At 33.6% G+C, this 21,608-nt stretch overlaps 3 protein-coding genes across 3 annotated transcripts; 1 reads left to right on the forward strand and 2 right to left on the reverse strand.

Moving 5' to 3' along the window:
- Positions 1–1,522: 1,522 nt before the first annotated feature.
- LOC132059218 (uncharacterized) lies at positions 1,523–6,521 on the forward strand. The gene is made up of 7 exons (XM_059451769.1): positions 1,523–1,701; positions 3,734–3,874; positions 3,961–4,016; positions 4,413–4,536; positions 4,618–4,724; positions 5,800–5,854; positions 5,933–6,521. The coding sequence occupies exons 2-7, from the start codon at positions 3,793–3,795 to the stop codon at positions 6,010–6,012; spliced, it is 504 nt and encodes a 167-aa protein (XP_059307752.1). The 5' UTR covers positions 1,523–1,701; positions 3,734–3,792; the 3' UTR covers positions 6,013–6,521.
- A 1,826-nt stretch (positions 6,522–8,347) lies between these two features.
- Positions 8,348–13,995, reverse strand: LOC132059219 (ribonuclease H2 subunit A). The gene is made up of 8 exons (XM_059451770.1): positions 13,823–13,995; positions 13,662–13,733; positions 11,184–11,307; positions 11,012–11,099; positions 10,055–10,192; positions 9,880–9,967; positions 9,671–9,791; positions 8,348–8,888 (listed from the first exon to the last, which is right to left on the reverse strand). The coding sequence occupies exons 1-8, from the start codon at positions 13,905–13,907 to the stop codon at positions 8,711–8,713; spliced, it is 894 nt and encodes a 297-aa protein (XP_059307753.1). The 5' UTR covers positions 13,908–13,995; the 3' UTR covers positions 8,348–8,710.
- Positions 13,996–17,083: 3,088 nt separating this feature from the next.
- On the reverse strand, positions 17,084–20,371 carry LOC132059221 (uncharacterized). Its single transcript, XM_059451771.1, has 3 exons — positions 19,084–20,371; positions 17,849–18,003; positions 17,084–17,735 (listed from the first exon to the last, which is right to left on the reverse strand). Exons 1-3 carry the CDS (start codon positions 19,631–19,633, stop codon positions 17,472–17,474), a joined length of 969 nt encoding a protein of 322 aa, XP_059307754.1. The 5' UTR covers positions 19,634–20,371; the 3' UTR covers positions 17,084–17,471.
- Positions 20,372–21,608: the final 1,237 nt, after the last annotated feature.

Here is a 21,608-nt window from a genome sequence, read left to right on the forward strand (position 1 = left end):
AAAATAATTTTAACTTTGAAAATACACTGTAATTTTTCACCGAGGGGGTTCGGATGAACCCCCTGGACATAAGCTGGCTCCGTCCCTGGTTTCCAGCCACAGATTTGTGTATGAAATAATGAGAAGCTTAAAGATTTATACTTAATAATGTCTAGTTCATCAAGAAAATGAAAAAATGCATGTAAGATTCTTTTCTTCTAGCGGTTGGATATGCAGTAGTCTCTATCTCTTCTTGCTCAGCAGTCAAAGGTAATGTTCCTTTTGAAATTGTAGCTAATTGTTCAAAGTACGACTCTATGTTAGGTTAGACAAGTAATATTCTTTCCCTCCAAATCTTTGATAGAGAAGGTTATGAGTGTTAGATGAATAGGTTGAGTTGAATATATGCGGGTCAAAATGAGTTAAATAAATAAGGGAAAAGAACACCAATGTCCTTTACACATAAAATAATTATACTTCCATACCCCTTACATTTATATTCCCAAAATTATTTACTCTTTATACCTATTGTGGTTGTTGTAGTTAAGTGTCTCTTTTTTTGTTTTTCCTTTTTATTTCCCTACTTCTTATCTTCTTTTCTTTCTTTTCTTCTTTTCTTTTTTCTCCTTTTTGTTCATTTAATTTTTTTTTCAAATCATATTATTTTTTATTTTCTTTTTCACCATAATCTGATTTTATATTTAATTCTAACTCCTTTCTTTTCATTTTTTTTTATTTTCTTTCTTTTTTATTTCTTTATTTCATTTGTTTTTTTTCTTTTATCTCCATAATCTAATTTCATTCTTTTTTTTTTGCTATTTTTATTTATTCTTCTTTTAAAATTTTTGGTGATTTTCATTTACTTTTTTCTCCTTTTTTAATTTCATTTTTTCTTTTCTTTTTTCTTATTTATTTCCATAATCTAATTTCATTCACCTATTTTGTTATTTTTATTTATTCTTCTTTTTTAATTTCTGGTGATTTTCATTTACTTCTTTATTCTTTTTTCTAATTTAATTTTTTTCAAATTATTATTTTTCTTTATATTTTTTCATAATCTAATTCTACGCACCTTTTGATTCTTTTATTTTTGTTTTTTATACAATAAATAAAAAAAATCACTGATATATTATACTTTTTATTTACTATTTTTTATTTTTACCCTATATCTCAAAAAAAAAAATTCTAACATATAGCATATCAAATCAATAGCATTTGAAGTATACTGTTGAAGTATACTATGATACCCACATGATATATATCATATAATAACAGTGTATCATACAGGATTGTCGGTTCATTCCTTCAAGAAAAACACTCAGTTATCTATGATACCAACCTGATATATATCATATACTGATAGGGTATCATAGATGACATATTCATTCCAACACTACTCAATCCTCTATGATGCCCACATGGTATATATCATATACTGACAGGGTATCATAGAGGAATGATTGTTTCTTCAAGAAAACGCTATTCAATTCTCTATGATACGTCCATGGTATATATCATATACTGACATGGCATCATAGATGATTGGTTCATTTTTGACAAACTTAAAAGATCAAATTTGATCAGAAGTATAAAGGACCATTATGAACCTTCCTCAAACATAAGGGACCCTTTTGTCATTTCACTTATCTAAAACAAAGTTTTCACCTTGCTGAAGCAACCTCTGAACAATTGATTCTTACAGTCTCATTCTCTGAATTCTCGGTAATACTCTAACTTTACACCTCATTCTTTTTTCTCTATTCTTTTATTGTCTTACTGAAATTTTTCTTGGTTGTTTGATTCAAATCTACCTTTGTTTGAACAAAAAAATGTTTTCAAGGTTTTCATGATCTGGGGTTCTTATCTTTGGTTGTTCCTTTTTCAAGATTCAATGAAAGTTACGTTATTGAAGAGTTTGGGTCCCATTTTGTGCATTAAGTCATCCAAACAGTAATGTCATGAAATAATTACTTAGTTCAGTTGGTCTCAGGATTTGCACCAGTTTCTTTTTATATATACTATGGAGTGATTAAACAAAACTTTTGAACAAAGAAATACTCCGTCCGTCCCAAAAAGATTGACACATTTCTATATTTAGAAACAATTTATACAGCCACAAAAATATCATTTTGGACTACACATTTCAAAAGTCTTCCTTTATTTCTTAAATTTCGTGTCAAGTCAAACTAAGACAATTTTTTTGGGACGGAGGGAGTAATTCATCTTGCAGGAATTTTCTCAGCGTATAATTCGAATTACTGACGCTTAGAGCAACGGTAAAGTTGTCTCTCTGTGTGATCTATAGGTCACAGGTTTGAGTCATGCTTGCATTAGGTTAGGTCGTCTACATTACACCCCTTGGGTACGGCCCTTTTCCAGACCTGCTAACATGGGATGTTTTGTGCACCGAGCTGCCCTTTTTTATTTTTGAGTAGAAATCAGTAAGATTCTTAATGGTAAGACAGGGGCATCTTACTATATTGTTAACTTAAAGTTTGTTGAAGTAGTTGTGTCTGGATAAATAATGTTGTCAAGTAGGAGCAGAGAAACTCAAGAAAGCAGTTTGTTGACTCAGAACTTTACTGTAATATGACGTTTTGTTTCCCAAACAAAGTTGCCATTGTTAATGCGTGCTTTCTCTTCAATACCTCTTTGTTTAATTGATAATGTAGCTATGTGTTTATAGATAAGTATGTACTCTCGGTTTCCATAGGCGAACCTGTGGACAGGTCAATGTCGAAACTTCCTTATCAAAAAAGATAAGCATGTAGTATCAAGACAAACAAATCCGATGTATTCATCTTCTAGTACTTCTTCCATTAATAGTGAGAGTCAAAGGCCTATACAAGGTCCAATGAAGTTACTGAAACTAGAAAAACGAAATTGACTTCTAAAGCATGGTAACATTTTAGATTGGTGATGGTTGATGGTGTTCGCTTTGGCGATTGTGATATATGGGACAAAATTTATGTTAGATCATATTGCTAGATGTCCCAATAAGCGAAGAAACTTGGAAATTGAGGGGGGAAACCACATGCAAACAAAAAAGAAAACCACTCAAGCAGAACTTCAAACACACAAAATACAAATTACATAAAACCAAAGAATGGAGAACTTGAAAGGGCTAAAATTGTCTTTTTGTATTTATATTGTCTTGTTAAAGTTGCATCTTCTTGATGCCTTTTACAAAATTCATTAGTACTTCATGAGAAAAAGAAGACCAGAGGATAGAAAACATTACAAATCCACAAGAAAAGCAGGTAAACAAATAAAAAGTTCACTGGTAACCGAAGAAATAGAAGTAATATTTTAAAGACTTTATTCAAACTGAAATTAAGATTCATATCTAAATGAAACATACAACTTTTACATTTATTTTAGTGGGATTGAAAATGGTTATGTTCTTGAATTTGGAGTAATAAATGTAGTGACCAAATTTATATTTTTACATATTTATCTACTTTTTGTAAGTAGATGTAAGTAGACGTATTTCAACACGTCATTTAACATCTTTTCTAGGTTGTTCACCATGCTTAACACTAACATGTACTCTATCATCTCAATTTTTGACATTTTTCATATCGAACTAATCTTAAATATGTACAATATTTATATCGTCTATATGTAACTTGAGAATATAGACGATAAATATTGAGAATATAGATGATATAAATATTGCACTCACAAATAAATATATATATAGATGATATTGGAAAAAAGTTGGTGGAACTTGAGAATTTGTGTTGTTCAACAGAGACCTTGGGGCTTCATGAAGTCGTCAATCTGACGTTGAGAGAAAAGAAACTGGTGAATATGAATCAGAGGGCAGCCGTTAGAGGGAGGCCCTCCGGAACCGATGGTTCTGATTTCTCCTACCGCATGGTCGTTGATTCCAGTATTGTCTACCCTTTTACATTTCCCAACTCTCACTTTCATTTTATCTCCTTTTTTCTGTAATCTTACTTTTTTTTTTCCTGGTAGGATACACGAAAGTTGCAAAAGCAAAGTCTCGTCTGGCCAAATTGATCTTTGCTCAGGTTTGTAGATTGAATTTGATCTATTATTACATAAAGATCGTTGGTTTAATCAGAATTGGTATAGGATTAAAACAAGTTGTGAAGTTAGTTGTTCTTCAAGATGCTATTAATCCATCAATAACTGTATACATCTCAACTTGAATTGTGCCACCGTTAACTAATTGACATTTTAGTTTAGTCTAATAGGATACTGGGTTTTTTTTTAGATCTGTTGGTACCTATGTCATTTCTTTCTTACTGGGATATTGGTAATTAAAACTAAAGGAAAGAAAGACAAATGGAGGCTTAACTAAAGTAGTTATCTTGTTTCCAGGGTTATAAGTGGCATATTTAGGAACAGCTTGCAAACATATTAATGTGGTCTTTCTGACGATAAGTTTGCATTGTGCACTTCAGGTTGTCACTCAATTGATGATAGCAGCTAATGTATTTATTTCATTATCAAAGAAGGAGTCTCCCGATAGAGTTTCCATTTTTTCCCTTGCGATTGGCTTCGTGTCTGTTGTGGCAGGAGAACTAGGTTTGCTACTGGATCTCATTCGTGACCTAATTAACTTAATCGTTCACCCATTAATTGGACATTCTCTTTTGTTATAATTAGGTCGAAAGAAAAGTCGGTCCAACTTTCTGAAGTTTTATGTCTTTGGGTCATCGATGGCAATCCTGCTGTCAATGGCATGTCTTGCCATCAACAATCTCTCATTGGAGGTATGGTAATGTGGTTATTCATTCCAAGGGTGTAATTGACAGAAATGTATTTATGACCTTGTTGCTTTATATCTAAGTATGCTGAATAGGGACCTCTCAATTCTTTGGCATGATTGAGCTAAGAGAACCTGGATTTACTTGGATGATCTTTAGGTGGCGCTGTGTTTAATTGTTTAACTTCACTTGGAATTATTTTTTAAAAGGTTAGTGCTTGAGTTTTGGCGCAAAACTTAGGGAGAAAAAAAATCTCCAAGTTCAAGATTTTAAATTGTAGTTTCAAGGGGTATTTGAAGTGAAGTTTTTCAAATCTTCAACTTAGACTCACAAATTCTCAAGTTCCACCAACCTTTTCCAATCTCGACTTCAAATGGTTTTTTGTCCAACTTCAAATGTTGCCCAAATGGCTCCTTAGAATCTAAGAAGCAGCACTTATATTTCTTAACTTTGTAAGAGATGTTCTGATCGATAGAATTATTTTCTCCATTTAAACCGTGGATAATTTTATTGCACTAGTATGGTTTTGCTGGTAGTTGCTCGTCAATTTGCAGTCCAAACTAGATAAGTTGATTTCACTAGTCCTTCATCCACAACCCTTTTTTGAGAAAGGTTAAAGAGAGTATAACCCACCTCACTAATGCACAGAGAGACCGAAATATCCCAACAGCCATATATCCTGGTTGTGGAAGATTCTTGTTTGAAGGAAGGTAGCTTGTTATGGCTCAACTTTTATCTATTTATGCCCAAAACAAGAGGAAAGAGTAGAAAACGTTTCACTTGTCTCTTCCTCTTCCTTATCACTCTATTCTTGCCCCTTCTTACTATCACCCTCAACACCTGGTATTCCCTTTGTATCCTTTGTCGAAGATCCCCTGCTCTATGTTCACCTTTCTCTCTGTACCCTCTCACTTTATGGTTGCCTCTTTTAAGCATCAAACTGACCACTTGATAGTTCTATCTCATTTGTCCATGAGGTTGGAAAATAATCTAATGATGTTATTGTGTATTTGCTTCTTTCTTTGATTTCTTGATATCTTTTTGGCTTGACTTAAAACAATCTAATGATGTTATTTTGTAGGCTTTCCAAGATTTTACAAGTTTGGAGACTCTAAAGATTGCCGTTGTCCTACTAGGTGAGCTTCATGTTGCAAAGCCGGTTCTCATCATATGCTGTATACAACTGATGTATTGACCCTGCCTTTGTTCTGCAGGATTTGTGGTACAATTATTTGCAATTGGTACAACCGTTTCTCTTATTAAAAATATGGCACCTCCTAAGAGGGCTTCTTGATTATTAGTATAACTGTGGTGTTGTTCCAAATGTCTTTGACTGACTAAAGAGGATTCTTATACAGTTCGGATTCAACGGAGATGCTGTTATAAGTTGCCTATATCAATGCAGTTTTGGCAAGCTTTTCTGATTTAAGATTTATCTCATGAAGACTTAACTTTGCCGAGCCAAGTATCAGACTGGTGCATGAAGACTTAATACGTGAAGTTGCCCTCAATGTTTCTTTACTTTACGCAAACTGGCATAGACACAACAATGTTGGATTTAGAAGGATTCATACTGGATTGAACTCACTTCCTATATTTTACCTCATGTTTCATTAGGTGCGACTGCTGTTGCTTGCGTGTAGCAGAATGCACTGCATCTGATTTTATAGGGGGCATGTTCCAACATTCTCTTGGGACTTGAATGTACATTTTGGCTAAAAGAGTTATTTAGATATCAACACTAAATGAAGAATTTGAGAGGGATTTATTTGGATGATCTTTAGGTGGCTATTGTTTGTTGAATATTTTTTGGCTATTGTTTGTTGAATTTTTTTTACTTTCACTTGGAAACAAATTTTTAATGTTTGTATTGAGTTTTATCACTACAGCTATAAGGTGAAATTTGAAGGGAAACAATAGAAGAAATTTATAAAATTAGCACATAACGGGTAACTTGTCTCTATAGATGTTATAAATATAGATTTGTCACATCAAATATGTATGAAGAGAGACCTCTACGATTAAATCATGAATTTTACCAGAAATTCTCCTAGGAATCTTTAAAGTTAAGTCAAGTGGGCATCTTCATCAGCATTTGCTATATTTTAAGGAGAGAAAAGGATTAAATTTATCTTTGTATTGATTCGAAATTGAGTATTTGTGTCCTTCCTTTGACTTTTATAGCCTGTTTGGCCAAACTTATTTTTCTCTAAAAGTGATTATTTAAAAAAAAAAAAAAAAAAAAAAAGCGAGTGTGTTTTGTCAAGCTTTTGAGAAAAAATAAGTGTTTTTGGGGAGTAGCAGAAATAGTTTTTTCAGAAGCTAAAAATAATAGCTTTTGCCCAAAATCACTTTTTTGAAAAGTACTTTTGAGAAAAATATACTTAAAAACTTTTAAAAAGTTTGACCAAACACAACAAATTGCTGCTCAAAAGTCTTTTTTTTTAAATTAATTGGCCAAACATAAATAATTTTTCGCCAAAAATACTTTTTTGAAAAGCACTTTTGAAAGAAGTACTTTTCAAATGAGCTGATTTTAGATGCTTGACCAAACAGACTATTAGTCTAGTAAATCTCCGTTGTTAGGAAAAAGTTTTATTTTACTCTTGACACCTCGGGGAGCTCCAAGTTGAGGGTGATTTAAAATCATCCTCAAAAGTTGAGGGGTAAATTTGGAGTTTTCTGTCGAAAGATTTAGACACATTGAATTCACCTTTTCAAACTGGAGCGTCATTACTGACAAGAACACATATGAGGTGATTTGCTAACGATAAGAAATGAATGGGACAAAGTATAGCATGTATTTTCCTACTTAGATTAGTAGATAGACGTGCCCCATCTGCTACTTTGTTCTAAAAGCAACAACTCTTTCACTTTTCCTTTTTGTTATAGTAGTTATCTTTACTTTCTTCCCTTGAAGGAATATTAATATAAGAGACGACGTGGAAGACAATGGTATCTTAAGATGACAAATGATACCTGACTTTCCAGCCATAGATGTGTTGCATGAGATAATGAGAAGCTTGAAGATGTATACTTATCTCTAATTGCATCAAGAAAAGAAAAAAATGGCTAAGATTCCTTTCATGTTGTGGTTGGATACGCCGCAGTCTCTATCTCTTCTTGCTCAGCAGTCAGATATAATGCACCTTTTGAAATTAAGAATTTAAGTAACGTACATTGTCATTTTTATACTATCAAGTCATCTTTGCATGTTATAGTAGGATACATGTCTTATTTCAAAATTTTAAATCTCATATTTTAAAGAGGCTTACCCGTAAATATCCTTTGAATGATCTGATAAAGTAAAAAATCGATTACACTGACGATGTATAAAACTTAAACTATGAAATAAATTAATAGCCAGTTGTTCAAATTAACTCTCTATTGGGTTGTTTTAACAAGTGATATCCTTAGCCCTCCAAATGTTCGATATAGAAGGAAAGTGAGAATTCATTCTTCCACACCATCTACTCAAAGTTCAAGATCTAAAAAAGAACATATTCTCATCAAATGCGTATTCGATTTAAATGCACAACATAACCTTAAGCAGAGTGATCCTCAATGAGGTGGGACTATCCAATTGTATCCGAGTTCTAAAGCTAGAAGCAAGTTAGAAAGATACATCAGACACCAAACTGGAACACATGAAATAACAGATAATTTAAGTGACTACATGAATATCGAGACGTTCATAGTCCTTTGAGATGCTAGTGGTCCCCAGAAATCAGAAGATATTCTAGTTGCTGCAAGCTGAAGACACGACGAGCACAAAAACTATGGTAACCAAAGAGGAACACGTATGGATGATCCTTAAAAGATGTTATCACATTAATCGCGTTACAAATCTGGTAAACATTTTATAACTAACTAATCTAATCACCATCCTGGAAGGATGTCTAAGGAACCAATTTCACTGTTCTATTTAATATCAGATGAATTCGGCTTGAAGCAACAGTTCACATCCTATCAGTAAATGTGAATTGTGTCCTTCAGAACTGCGAGAGGAGCTCAAGTTTACGAGCTTGGAAGAATTTGCAACGGCCTTTCCCACTTGACTCAATATCTTCACTTTTCCTCTTTACACCTGTGAAACCAACATTAGTTAGCTTCATTTGCCGCTTGCTTGCTCTTCCTTTGGACTCATCTTCGTCATTAGCATCAGATTCCCTACGGAAACCACATAAAAAGGATCCACATTAAATTATAATAGCAAAATATGAATTGAACTGCTTCTGTTGCAGTATGAAAAACTTATTAAGCTTTCACTCTTTCTGAGTTCCACTGTCTATTAAAAAACAGCAATAGGGGAAAACTATCAGATGGATAGCCCAACAGAGGGAAGGGTGCTTTTTCTTTCTTTTAAAGACTGTTATCTTACCCAACACATTTCCAATGGTACTAAGCTTGCAAATGAAAAGACTTTGCGCAAAAATATGCTGCTTAAAATGTTTGGCCATACAGAAGGAACTGAGGCAAAGTAAAACAATGAGAATTTAGGGGTAGCAAAATTAGCCCATGAAATCGTGACCCGCCCAACTCCCTTAAGTTTGGGCAGGTCAGCCATTTCAGCTCATCTAAAGTTGAGCTGATATGTAGCCCAAATTAATCCAAAGAAACCTTGTCATAATATTTTCAACAAGACTTTTTTGTTTGTTTGTTTGATATGTAATATATTGCCATAATAAAGAAAAAAATAGTTTTATTAGGTACTTAAAAGATTACAAAGACAAACAAAGAAATTTAAACTTAGTAAGAATTGGGTGGGTTGGGTTATGGCCCACTTTTTAGCCCACTTTAGCCCAACCATTTCAGCCCAAGTAACTTTTGGGCAGGTCATTATTAACTCAGCCCATTTTGACCCGGCCAAAATAAAGGATCCCTGCATGCTCCAATTACATACCAAAATTTAACCCTATCAAATGTTTTACGGGAGTTAGTAATGGACTCACCATACTACTTCAACACTATCCTTCGAGTATGCATTGCATGTTCCCCAGCTGAAACGGACCAAGGTGGGGAACCCAAAAACTGTGTGTTTATGATTATCCAGCCATGCTTTTGTCTCAGGATCTACATCCATTATTTTGAGTAAGATGTTTAGAATATCTAGCAACATATCGTACCAACTTTAACTTAACGGAAGTTAAAAAAAAACTACCTCCAGGATATCCAGATCCAAAGTTTCTTTGCATGTTCTCAGCAGTTTCATCAAGCACCCAATCCCGCAAGGCTCGGTCCCTAGTAACCTAAAAGATGGTTCAAAATGACATTAAGATTCTAATCTTACAGAGAGTAATAAATAGAGCGAGACAAAGTGACAGATGCCAAGTCACCTTTGCAACAATACTAGCTCCACTTACGACAGGGTAAAGACTGTCAGCTTTTTTCGCAACAACAAACTTGATTGCTGGAAATATTTCAGAGAGTTTCACTCTATACTTTTCAGGATCACCAACAGTATCCACATAAACCTGAAAGGGATTTATTAGTGCATTGCTTCTGACAATGTCTAAATTACTTGTGGAATAAAATATATACTTGATTTATAAATATTATCTGTATCAGTATTTGAAGCCATCAAGTCTATTTTTTCCTATTTGTTGTTTAGTGAAGTAAGTCATTCAGGAAAATGAGCAATTTGCCCCATATATTATACTAACAAAACTAAAGGTATGAAATGTGATAACCAAAATCAAAGCAGTGGTCTGCGGCAGAGAGAGTCCGACATAAAAATAGTTGGTTAGAGTAACTTCACCAATGTGAGCTATGCAAAGTATAGTCAGTCTCAAACCCAGATAAAGCCATAAAGGAGGAGAGTTGGTAGTGGGTAAATGAACAACATAAATGTAGTCTGAATATGATGAATCCTCTAAATGGGTTATGCAGGATTCCTATAGCCGAACTCAACTAGCTTGGGATTGTTTATCTAGCTGATTGGTTAATTAATATTTTGGTTAAAATAGCAAGGATGGTTGAAGTATAGTTCCAGTAGCTGATTTATTTCAGCTTTTCTTTCCCTTCTCTTAACAGTCACACTCACACAAAGGGGTCTATCTTGTGAGGCAAGAAAAAGCCCTATATATGCTAACTAGAGTAAAAGGGGCACACCTTCTGCATCAATTTTCGGTAAAAACTGGAAGAAACTAAGTTGGATGTACCCATATTCCACTAAATTGGATATCTTATTTTTTATTAAGTTTCCCTTTTTGCTAAAAGAACACACAAGTCAGTGCAGTGCAGACATCTTGAAGGGAAGCAAGTCTATTGAGTTCAAAATAAGATAATTTTACCTCCGTTAAAAGAACACCTAGGTCCAGTGTCTTCCTTACGAGGCCAATGGCAGAATTATGTGATATTTCATTAAGATTTACTTTGTTTCTGTCAAATAGTAGAAAAAGAGAAGTCATGTGAGGAATTGATAAAACTGGAGTATGGTAAACCAAAAGAGAGTTTTGTACAAACTTCTTTAACATCTTGGCTGAGAGATCTCTAGGATCTATCACGTCAACAGCCCATCCAATGGATTCATTTGTCTTTAATTCCTCGAATAATTCTTCCCTCTTCTCTTCTTTCAAAGTCTTCGAGTCTGTATTATTTATCAATTAAAAAAAAGAAGAGAAACTGAGTCTGCATGAGCATGAAAAAGAAACTTGCAGGTAAAATAGCTATTTGTTATATGTACAGAAAACAACTGACATCTTATGATTCATCCAATATGTTTTCTAACATTTTAATCAGGATATAATTTCTTTTTTGTTACATTCACCCAGCTGAGATTTGCCATAAAATTTTAAATAATCATCTTTGCACTTCAAGGAAAGGCAATCTTATAATTCTACACACAATACCTCTATGTGGGTTCAATTATCACAGACTCCGACATAGGAACAAAAGAAAAGGAAAAAAGAAAAGAACAAATATGAAAACTGAAATAGTGTTGAGAGAAAAGAAAACAAACCCCAGAAGTCTCAAGAAGCAATGAGAAAGGTACAGCTGCTTATGTATAACAGAAAAAAGAATGGGAATGAAGAGATGCAAATTAGGAAACCAAAGTTCATTAAATAACCCTTTTAGTTAGTTATGTCTACTCCTAATAGAACATGAACCTCATGGACAGTTGATGTGGCAACTTCTATTACAGTATTAAACACTGCAAAACCTAGAAACATCTACAACATGGAAAACCGTAGAATGAAATTGGAGGCTTATTCAAGTGTAGCGCATGTTGTAATTCAATTACACTTGTATAAATTATAATTACTACCAGTCAAAATGCACATATTGCTTGCATGCTCTGAAAACCAGTGTTAATGAAATTACATTATTGGGAGGGGTCACACCAAACAAAAAATCTGCGCCTTTACAGACTGGCACACTCCTAAAGCAGGTTACTTTTGTTAGCACATGTAAATTTAGTGCTCATTCTTACATTCAAGTAAACTGCTGTCTGTTGAAGCGTCAATACTAGGCAAATGCTGAATAGTTTTTGCAATAGCTTTTTTCTACATTGAACTCAGCATCTTTTTAAAATGTTTTCTAGTTCTTCATTGCCCTAAATTGTACTTAATTTAGAAAGAAAGAGACAACATTTTAGAAATGATCTTCATTGGTCATCCAAATTAGCTGACTGCTTTCACTTTCATTAATAAACTTTTTTGCTGTTTTTCCTCGCATGCCAAGCTCCAGAAAGATCAAAAGTTGACTACTATCCCTACAACAGAAAAAAACTAGAAAAACAAAGATGTATATGCAATTTTTGCAATAGAAAAAGGCAATGGCAAGCTTAGAAGGTCTACTTCACACAAATGAGGATTCCAGAAAATCGTGTACATTGATTATTGTCTAGGAATAATCTGCAAAGCACAATACCGATTTGGTAGCACTTCTTCATCATCAAATTACAACCCAACAACAAGCATACCTTTAATCAGCAAGAATAAATAGTTGGCGACCCAACAAGCCAAAACAAATATAAGCTACTTAAACACTGAGTGCATCCTTAGAGATGATACTTGAATCCAAATTCAACAAAAATCAAAGAGTAAAGGCGCAACACTACAACAACAACAATTACACCTCAATCCAAACTTATTGATGTAGACTATATGATCTAAAATATCCATTCTTCTCTATTTGGACCCGAATCCTTCCCTATCTAACATCAAATTCCGTCACTGATAATAGTTTATCATGCCTAGGAGAGTACATCCTGACATTAACATAACCAACATCATGAGAATTTGTCATAAATTTGACTAATTTTACTCTGCTGCCAACCTAGCACAATGGTCCTCTTTTATTTGGGGCTTTTGACTGGTCGTGTGAGCGCAGATAATAAACTAATATTAAGGTTGTGTTTGGTATGGAGAATTTTCCCATGTTTGGTTGGTCAAATTGTCTGGAAAAACATTTTATCTAAGAAAACAAGTTCCTTAAAAATAAGAGAAATGACTTCCTTAATGAGAGTAGGAAAAACAAGTACCATAAGTGACATTCTAAGTACATCGTATCCTCCCACCCTCTAATGCCCCTAACCCCCACCTCTTGAAAATAGTTTGTCAAGAAAAATAGAGAGTGTGAGCGGTATTATAGTGAGGTGTGTGAAATCAAAAAAGCGCTGTTTCTTTTGAGAGGGTAGTGACTTTTTGAGTACTGTACTTGTCACTATAGAGTGTAAAATTCCTCATCATAGTGATATCAATTTGCTCCATTTTGGCTGTTTTTCCACCTAAAAGTTCTCGATGTCACTATTTCCCCATTTTATCCCCGTTATTTAACAGTGAATACTTTTGTTGTTAGTACATATAAATGTTCTTGGGATAATAATTTTCTTGCTTACTTACCAAACACCAGTTAACTATATATTTTCCAAGAAAGAGTTTTCCTTCATACCAAACACACTCTTAAAAAAAGTGTACAGTGTTAAAAATGAATAATAACCTGCAAATTGTAAAGTGGAAAGAGTCTTCTGGTATGAGCGTGCACAGTACAAGCATCCATAGACCATTGGCCCTGTATGAAGAAATGGAAAGACAAAGAGAGTTAAAAACAGATGCAAATTGAAAGGCCATTATTCCAGAGCAAGAAAAAAAGGTGGGTACCTAAAACAGGACCACGACCAGCTTCATCAATACCCATTATACAAGGCTTTGATGCCCAAATTGGGAGCTGCTCTAATGAAACCATTTCGTCTAATCAATTATCCAGCCAGAAAGTGCGAATAGTGGAGACTCCACTCTCGACTTTCCGGTACTCCAATAGTGTTTAAGTAGTTTACCTAGGAAGTTATCCTGCTGAACTACTCCCTGGTTCATTTTAGGCCCCGGTTGGACATGATTTGAAATTATGTCGGGATATATAATTTGAATATTTTAAGGAGTTTTTTTTCTTATAGAAAAAAATTCATAAGTTGTGAAAATTATTAAAATATTTTTAATTCTTATACAATCTTACCAAATGAGCAAGTCATAATTCATAATAAAATTAATATGCTAATTCATAACAATCGGCTCAAAATTAATACTAGAAGACCTTTTTAAAAATACAATATCATTGATCAAATTTTAGTTCAATAAATAAAATTAAACTATGGATCCTTTTTTTTTTAATTAAAAGGTTGATAGACATAAATAAAATTTGGTGGAAGTTAATAAGATTGGTAAATGATTGTTGGGGTAATTGTTAAAAATATCTACCAACTTATGAGTCTTTTTTTACAAAATATAAACTTATGAGTTAAATTTTATATTTTAAAAAGTTGAAATCACAGTTTCAAACCATCATTTCAAACACATGTCCAAACGCTGGTTTGAAACCATGGTTTCAAAACTCATGGCCAAACGCCTACTTATTCTACACACTTCTTAAAAATTATTTCTTCCGATAAAAAAAAAAGAGTCTATTTAGTCATTTACACACCCTAAAAATATTAATCTTAGATAAAAATTGATAATTTAACTAAACTATTTCTAATTAAATAAGCATTGAGATTTGATCATATAACACTTCATAGGGGCAAATCTGAAAAAAAAAATAAGGTTAATTCTTTCTTGATTTGATAAGTGGATACTTTTTTTATTCAAGAAAAATAGGCTAAGTGGACACTTTTTTTTATCTAGTGGGAGTAATAAATGAAGTGCATATTTTATCATGATACTCATATTAATTGATGTATAATTGCATTGGATTTGAAAAATAATTTGGAATGAGTAATTAATGCTAAGGGCAAAACAGGAAAATAAATTATTTTTTCTTGATATGCGAAAATGGACAAATTAAAGTAAAAATTTATTTAAAAATGAACGGAGGGAGTATGGAGTAAGGCATAATTTTGCCCCCAGTATGCATAATTTTTATGAAAACTTTGTCCAGTGAAATTTTTTCTTTGTACTTTGGCACACAAATTTTCCAATAAATGAAGTAGGGACAATAATTAAAGCCCAGCGATTTGGGGGACAAAAATCAAACACCAGTCATGTGAAGGACAATCCGCACAATCTTTTGACTCGAATATGGAGTAATATTATTGGGCCGTGAATTCTTTATTGAGAAAACACTCAAATTACCATTTGACGGTCTAATTTATAAAATATTTACACAATATAAAGATAGTGTATAAAGTATATTAATATATAGTATATTTACATACCTATACATATAATATATATATCTATACACTAACTATACAGTCAAAGTGATAGACAGTGTATACTTTAGCTATATTTGATAAACTAAATGGCCGAACGGTATATTTACATAAGTTTCGTTCTTTATTCAAATAGCAAGAACAAGTCATTTATTTGGGACTTTTACACGGGGTGATTTGCACTTTTGACCCTATTTTGTGGTGGTCTTTTAATTTTTACTGCTCAGCAAATAACTTTTTTCAAGAGACATAAATTTATATTTCCGCATCATAATATATAACAAGTTAATGTTCGCATTCTTAAAAAACTTATGCTCTGCTAGGCATAAATTCAATGTTGAAGGAAAAAAATTAAAGACCAACCCATTTGAAGGGAAAACCGTGCAATTTCTTCCATTTATAACTTTTTCTTGAGGCTTTTACGTGACATTTTAAAAAGAAAATACCTTCTAACAAAAATATTTGTATATTCTCACTCATCCACGCGGTTTTTTACAAAGCTAAAACGTACTTCTAAGAAATTGTTGGATCGAAGTAGTACATTATACATCTTCCCACTAACAACGAGGCCACTTAGGCTATTTATGTAGCAATATGTATATATGCCATTTAGGGCAAGTTTAACAGTATGTTTAAATGCCAATTAGGGCTAGTATAACACTATGTATAAATGCTACGTCGGGCTAGTATAATAGTATGTATAAATGCCACATCGGGCTATTTTAACAGTATATAAGATGCCACATCGGGCTAGTATATTAATATGTATATACCGATATTGAAGAGAAACCGAGGCGATGAGACGATTTCAAAAAGTCTAATTATAATTATACAAAATAAAAAAATCAAACAATTGTTATGATATAAATTTTATAAAATAATTGTCACTAGCTAAAATCACCAAACAAACAAAAACGGACTGCTAAAATCACGTGCGTCTTCCAGATTCAATTTATTTCGCCCAATAACTGCTTCTAAACTGGGCAAATTTAAGTATTCAAAATTGAAAAAAGATCATAGCAGTGAGGTCAGCTATCAACAATTTTAACACTGTAGATAGAATTAATTGCGCTGGAAATTGTATTCAGTATTCTTCATTATTTGATGGAACTAGATCTAAGAAAACTGGATAACTTAAATATATGATAAAGTTGGGTAGACAAATTATTAGTACAGTTTTTATTTTTTCAAAAGAAGAAGTGTTCAGACTCGTCCTTGATAAACCCAAGCCAGACTGTAGGATTCCAAGAATGAAGAATAATACCTTTTGATTGGCAAAGTTATATGATGCAGTGTTTCATTTTATGTGTCTTAGTTTGATAAAATAGAGTTGTAAGAAAGTAAAAAGAGCTTTTGAATCTTATGATCTAACAGGACATATGAGATGTTGAAATTGAATAATCGAGTATAGAAAGTGACATTCTCATCTAAACAAAACTAAAAAGAAAGTAGACAAATAAATTAAAATATGAAAAATGAATTATTTCAGTTTCCCAAGGTAACTTAACTTTGAAGTGAAGAATAACAAAGGAAAAAGAAGGCAAAAAGTAGAACACAAAAGAAGAAACAATAGGCTATAGTCCACAATCCAATATTCTCTTCTTGTTCTCCCAAGCTAAGGGCATCAAAGTTAAGACCAATGACATGATATACAAGAAAATTAGATGAACATGGATAAAGCATAAAAGTTGTAAAACCTTATTTACTGAAAAGCAACAACCTTCAAATTATTTACATTAACAGAGAAGTAGATTCAAAGCAACATCCATCAAAGCTTGTCCCCTTGATGTTTCACTTCTGTACAGATTACTATAACCAGCTAAACTGCTAAAGTAAAAATATAAAAAAAATGAAAAGTAGAAAAGAACAAAAGGCAACCTCTCCTCCCTTTTGCTTTGAGTATCTGCCTCGTGAAAGAAATACACAAAAGGTACCAATGGTGCTTAAAGGACATTAAAGAAGAGCAAAGCAAAGCATTACAGTGATCATAGCATCAAGTGCTCCACTTTAACAGCAAAGCTGGACCAAGCTCAATGATTAATTTCTCAATCGTCGAGTGATTGTATCCGTATTTTAAAGAAACGATGACTGATAGTCAAATTGAATCATACAACCTTGTCAACAATTAACCTGAGCATTGAGGTTACTCGGTTTTGGTCGCTGCACCTAGAAAGCATGTCCAAGTAATGCATTGCGTCCTGAGGGAGGAGGCCTTCCATAAAGAAACGAAACAGATGTGAATGGGTCCCCTGCATGACATCCAGGCACTGGTCTAGGACTTTATCCTGTTGCGCTTTACTCAATTCAGTTGCCTCCATCAGTGGCAGTAGATTCTTCTCCTCCTCTTCAAAGTGTTTCTTGCTATGCTTCTTCATTAGATATAAAGTAGGAGTGTTGTTAAAAGATAGTTCAGACACATTCGGTGGAATAATATATACGAATCCTGAAAGTGATATACAGAATGCAGAATGTATGTATGTACCTTTAAGGTTTTGAGTCGAGTAGAGAGGTTGCAAAGGGACTCTTGGTAGGCAGGATGACCTGAATCAAGAACTCCTATAGATTTGATATCTTCTTTAATACCATTCATCATAGGAAGGTCCCTTGCATGCTCCTCATTTGCAGCTTTAGACAATCCTGAATTATAGCCCATGTAAGGTCAATTTATTGCAGCAAAACAAAATATTAACAGATCATATGCATCTGAGAAGATATTTAAGTTGCACAAACTAAGTATGAACTTAAAGTAGGCAGGATTCTTGTATCACTCAACAGTCACTACCTATCTCGGAAATCTTGGCAGTTCAACACCATCTATCCCCAATAATTCAAGAGAACGATAACCTTATGATGTGTGTTTGGCAGAATCTGCCGCACTTACACAACTTTTCCCATTTTCAAACTTCTTATTCAAGTTCTCATACCTATAAATATCCAATTAGTCGTTTCATTTCTTCAAAACAATATACATACTGTTGTCAATGTAGTTAATTATGCAAAACTTGCATAGAAACAATAACCTCAACGTGATAAACAAATATAAAACATAGATATTTTTCCCTGTCTCATATTTGAGCAACCATATCCAAAAGAAAGTCGATCAATCTTGTAATTTCTAACTTTAGAGCACCAGCTCAAATAACATTAATATTACTTATCAATAAGATCTTAACAAGTACGAGCCCTGTTGGTATTTAAGTGGAGAAGGGCAAAGTGGCCGGGTCAATATCCCTAAGCTTCAAAAGGTTGCGGTTGGTCCTAACGGTTGGCCCAAGACAGATTTCTCGCTCATAAAAAGAAAAAAACATCTTAACAGATAGAGATAAGCATACGAGCATTTTCCCTATTCATGCTTGATTTAGACTCTTATTAATGGAACTAAAAAGTAAGTTTTAGTTGTCTAAGACTCTAAAATGCTCAGCAATTTGATGAAAAGGGTAAGAGATTACAACAACAACAAACCCAGTGTAATCCCACAGGTGTGGTCTGGGAGGGTAGTGTGTGCGCAGACACCCCTACCTTGACAAGGGAAAGGGTCTGATTCCGAGTACTCAAAGAACGATGAAAAAGAGGCAGTAGCAACAAGCAGAAACAATAACGAGATAATAAGATAATTGAGGCTAAAGAAACATCAGGTAGTAATAGACCTCCAAAAATAAGAAAATACAAGAATAAAACTAATACACCGAGAACAAATTCTTCAAATAATGAAGTTACCTCTATCAGCCTTTTCCAAGATTTGAAACACAACTCTCTCTTCCATTTGAGCATGTTCAAGCATCAACTCCAACAACTGTGAATAACCCCTAGCAAACTTCCTCATCTCCATACGTGGGGTCCCCATAGCCGGATCACCACGCGCTTTCCCTCCACGCGCTGCCAAATCCTCAGCCCACCTCCCCATTCTCTCCAAATGCCACGTCATACTCCTATGCTGCAAAATAACCAACCAAACCACAAACGGCGTCGTTTCATCATAACACCCCGTTAACACCTTCGGGTCAGGAAACTTAACGTCCAAGTAACGGAGCACGTCATTAACGGACCCTGTAACGGTGTCGGATTTGTACTGTAGTAACGGTGATTGGTGAATAATGGAGGGAGTAAAATTGACGGTAACGGGCTTGTAAAGAAGAGCACATCGAATGTAATAAGTTGGAATACTATTTGGATGACCGTAAAGTTTGACGGACGGATGTTTCTTTAGCATGTCGGCCGGTGCAATCTCGACCCGACCCGACTTTCTCGACCCGAAACAATTACCCATTACCCAAATCGAAATGTAACAACAAAAAAAAAATCTGGGTTTTTTCTGGGTTTTGGAAATTAATGATTCTTTTCTTTGAATATGGCTAATGAATCAAAATTTTCCTGGAAAATTAGAATCTTGAACACGTGAGGAAGAGTTTAATGGAAGAAATGACAATTATTTATGAAAAAAAATATGGGTTTTTGGAATTAAGCAATATTATTGAAAAAAAATGTGGGTTTTTCTTGGTTTTTGGAAATTAACCGAGATTCTTTTCTTGAATGTGGTTGATGAAAAGAAATTTTCCGGGCAAACAGAGAATCTGGAACACGAGAGGAAGAGTTCAATGGAAGAAATGACAAAAAAAATATGGGTTTTTATGGGTTTTTGGAATAAAGCAATATTTTATTTTGGGTAAGGACTAAATGAAGAAAGAAAGAAAGAAAGAAAGAGATTTTTGAGGAGTTGAGGAAGAGTTCAATGGAAGAAATAGGCAAGTGCTTAACAGAACAGAAAAGGACAAGACATAACAAATCTTGATAGTGAACACAATATGTTTTATATTGGAAAGCAAGTGAAAGGATTCAATCTTTAGATCAGTAAGAAATGGGTTGCAAATGGTATAGGGGAGTGTGAAGAAGACAACTAGACGTGCATAGTAAAGGGGGAAATGCGTATTGATATTGAATTTTCTTTGAGTATTTAGCTTTGGGGATGTGTGCTTTGTGCAGGAATATGTATGTAGTTTATTATTATATGTAATGTGGGAGCTTGATGAGGAAGATAGATAGATAGAGTTATAGAACGAGAAATTAGGTGCCAATTGGAAAGACGCTCCCTTGGGACCGGACGGCTTTGTTTTGTTTGGTCTTTGGGTTTAACGTCTTTTATTTTGATTTACTCATTGCTAATCTAACTGATTTCCTTTAATTATTATGGAGAATATTTCATAAATAGCTATAGTTACGAAACGTAGTTACCGTATCAGTGAAAGAGCTTAGGCAGGCAAGTATAAGCTCAACTGTATTTGGCGGCTTCAGTCATACTGTATCAATTGAAAATGGCGTGAAAGAGTTGTATCAATACATATTATATCAGCACCGATAGCTATGTCTGTCAAGTATAATAGCTACATTTTGTAATTTTTTGAAACTATAACTATATTTCGTAAATACAGTCTAAATATTTCTAAAGTCCGCCTATTTTTTCAATTATTATACACAATGAGTCTGTTTCATGCTGTGGAAAAGAAAAAGTCTGTCTCATGCTGAGTAAATTATATTAATAGTCCGATAACTTCTTTTACTATCAGTGGATATGACTTCAATCCAAGCTTAATTGTCAATAAGCAGCTCAACTTTTTAACTTGTATCACTAATTTTTCAGTATTCAGATTTATTTATATGAAAGTTTCTTTTTCCCTTAAGAATGATTTTTTCTCATTAGGTGTTCGATCTTTATTTTAGCGCTCCTGTTAATTCAAATTTATGTCACATAAAAATTTTGACCAACCGAACATGAAAAAATTTAAAAACATTTTTTAAGGCACTAACTTTCTTTTTTGATCCTTGAATAGCATTTTCTTTCACTGAAGAATGATCAGATGCTTTAACATAGGTGGATGTAGGGCACTTAAAAAATAGATCCAGGTGCTCCGGATTTAAGAGATTCTTCTCCTTGATTATATTTCATCTCTTCAACAAGTTTAGTAATGAGCATAACGATCTTATTATTCTGATGAAGAGAAGAAGCTATAATTAACTTTTTGGGAAATTTCCAAACGAACAATTTCTTATGTTTTCCGTACCGAACACACCCTTTGTTAAATATCATTATCTTCTGGCTCCATCTAATGAAACGAATTTATGAATACGTTAAATACAAAAAAGATTTGAAAATGAGGCTATTAACGTGCCATGCTAATCTTTTAAGCATTATTTTGGACCACACCGTAGGTGTCTTTGAAGTATAACATTTAATTTCTGTCCACATC

Source organism: Lycium ferocissimum, chromosome 6 (assembly GCF_029784015.1).
Source record: "Lycium ferocissimum isolate CSIRO_LF1 chromosome 6, AGI_CSIRO_Lferr_CH_V1, whole genome shotgun sequence".
Taxonomy (NCBI): domain Eukaryota; kingdom Viridiplantae; phylum Streptophyta; class Magnoliopsida; order Solanales; family Solanaceae; genus Lycium; species Lycium ferocissimum.

Coding starts and splice junctions, on each gene's coding strand:
- LOC132059219 (XM_059451770.1), bottom strand. CDS start 13,907: ATGGTTTCATTAGAGCAGCTCCCAATTTGGGCATCAAAGCCTTGTATA. Junction 13,734..13,822: donor TGGTCGTGGTCCTGTTTTAG/GTACCCACCTTT, acceptor TTCTTCATACAG/GGCCAATGGTCTATGGATGC. Junction 8,889..9,670: donor GATAGTGTTGAAGTAGTATG/GTGAGTCCATTA, acceptor TGGTTTCCGTAG/GGAATCTGATGCTAATGACG.
- LOC132059218 (XM_059451769.1), top strand. CDS start 3,793: ATGAATCAGAGGGCAGCCGTTAGAGGGAGGCCCTCCGGAACCGATGGT. Junction 4,017..4,412: donor CCAAATTGATCTTTGCTCAG/GTTTGTAGATTG, acceptor TGTGCACTTCAG/GTTGTCACTCAATTGATGAT. Junction 4,725..5,799: donor TCAACAATCTCTCATTGGAG/GTATGGTAATGT, acceptor GTTATTTTGTAG/GCTTTCCAAGATTTTACAAG.
- LOC132059221 (XM_059451771.1), bottom strand. CDS start 19,633: ATGGGTAATTGTTTCGGGTCGAGAAAGTCGGGTCGGGTCGAGATTGCA. Junction 18,004..19,083: donor CTTGGAAAAGGCTGATAGAG/GTAACTTCATTA, acceptor GCTATAATTCAG/GATTGTCTAAAGCTGCAAAT. Junction 17,736..17,848: donor CTCGACTCAAAACCTTAAAG/GTACATACATAC, acceptor TATCTAATGAAG/AAGCATAGCAAGAAACACTT.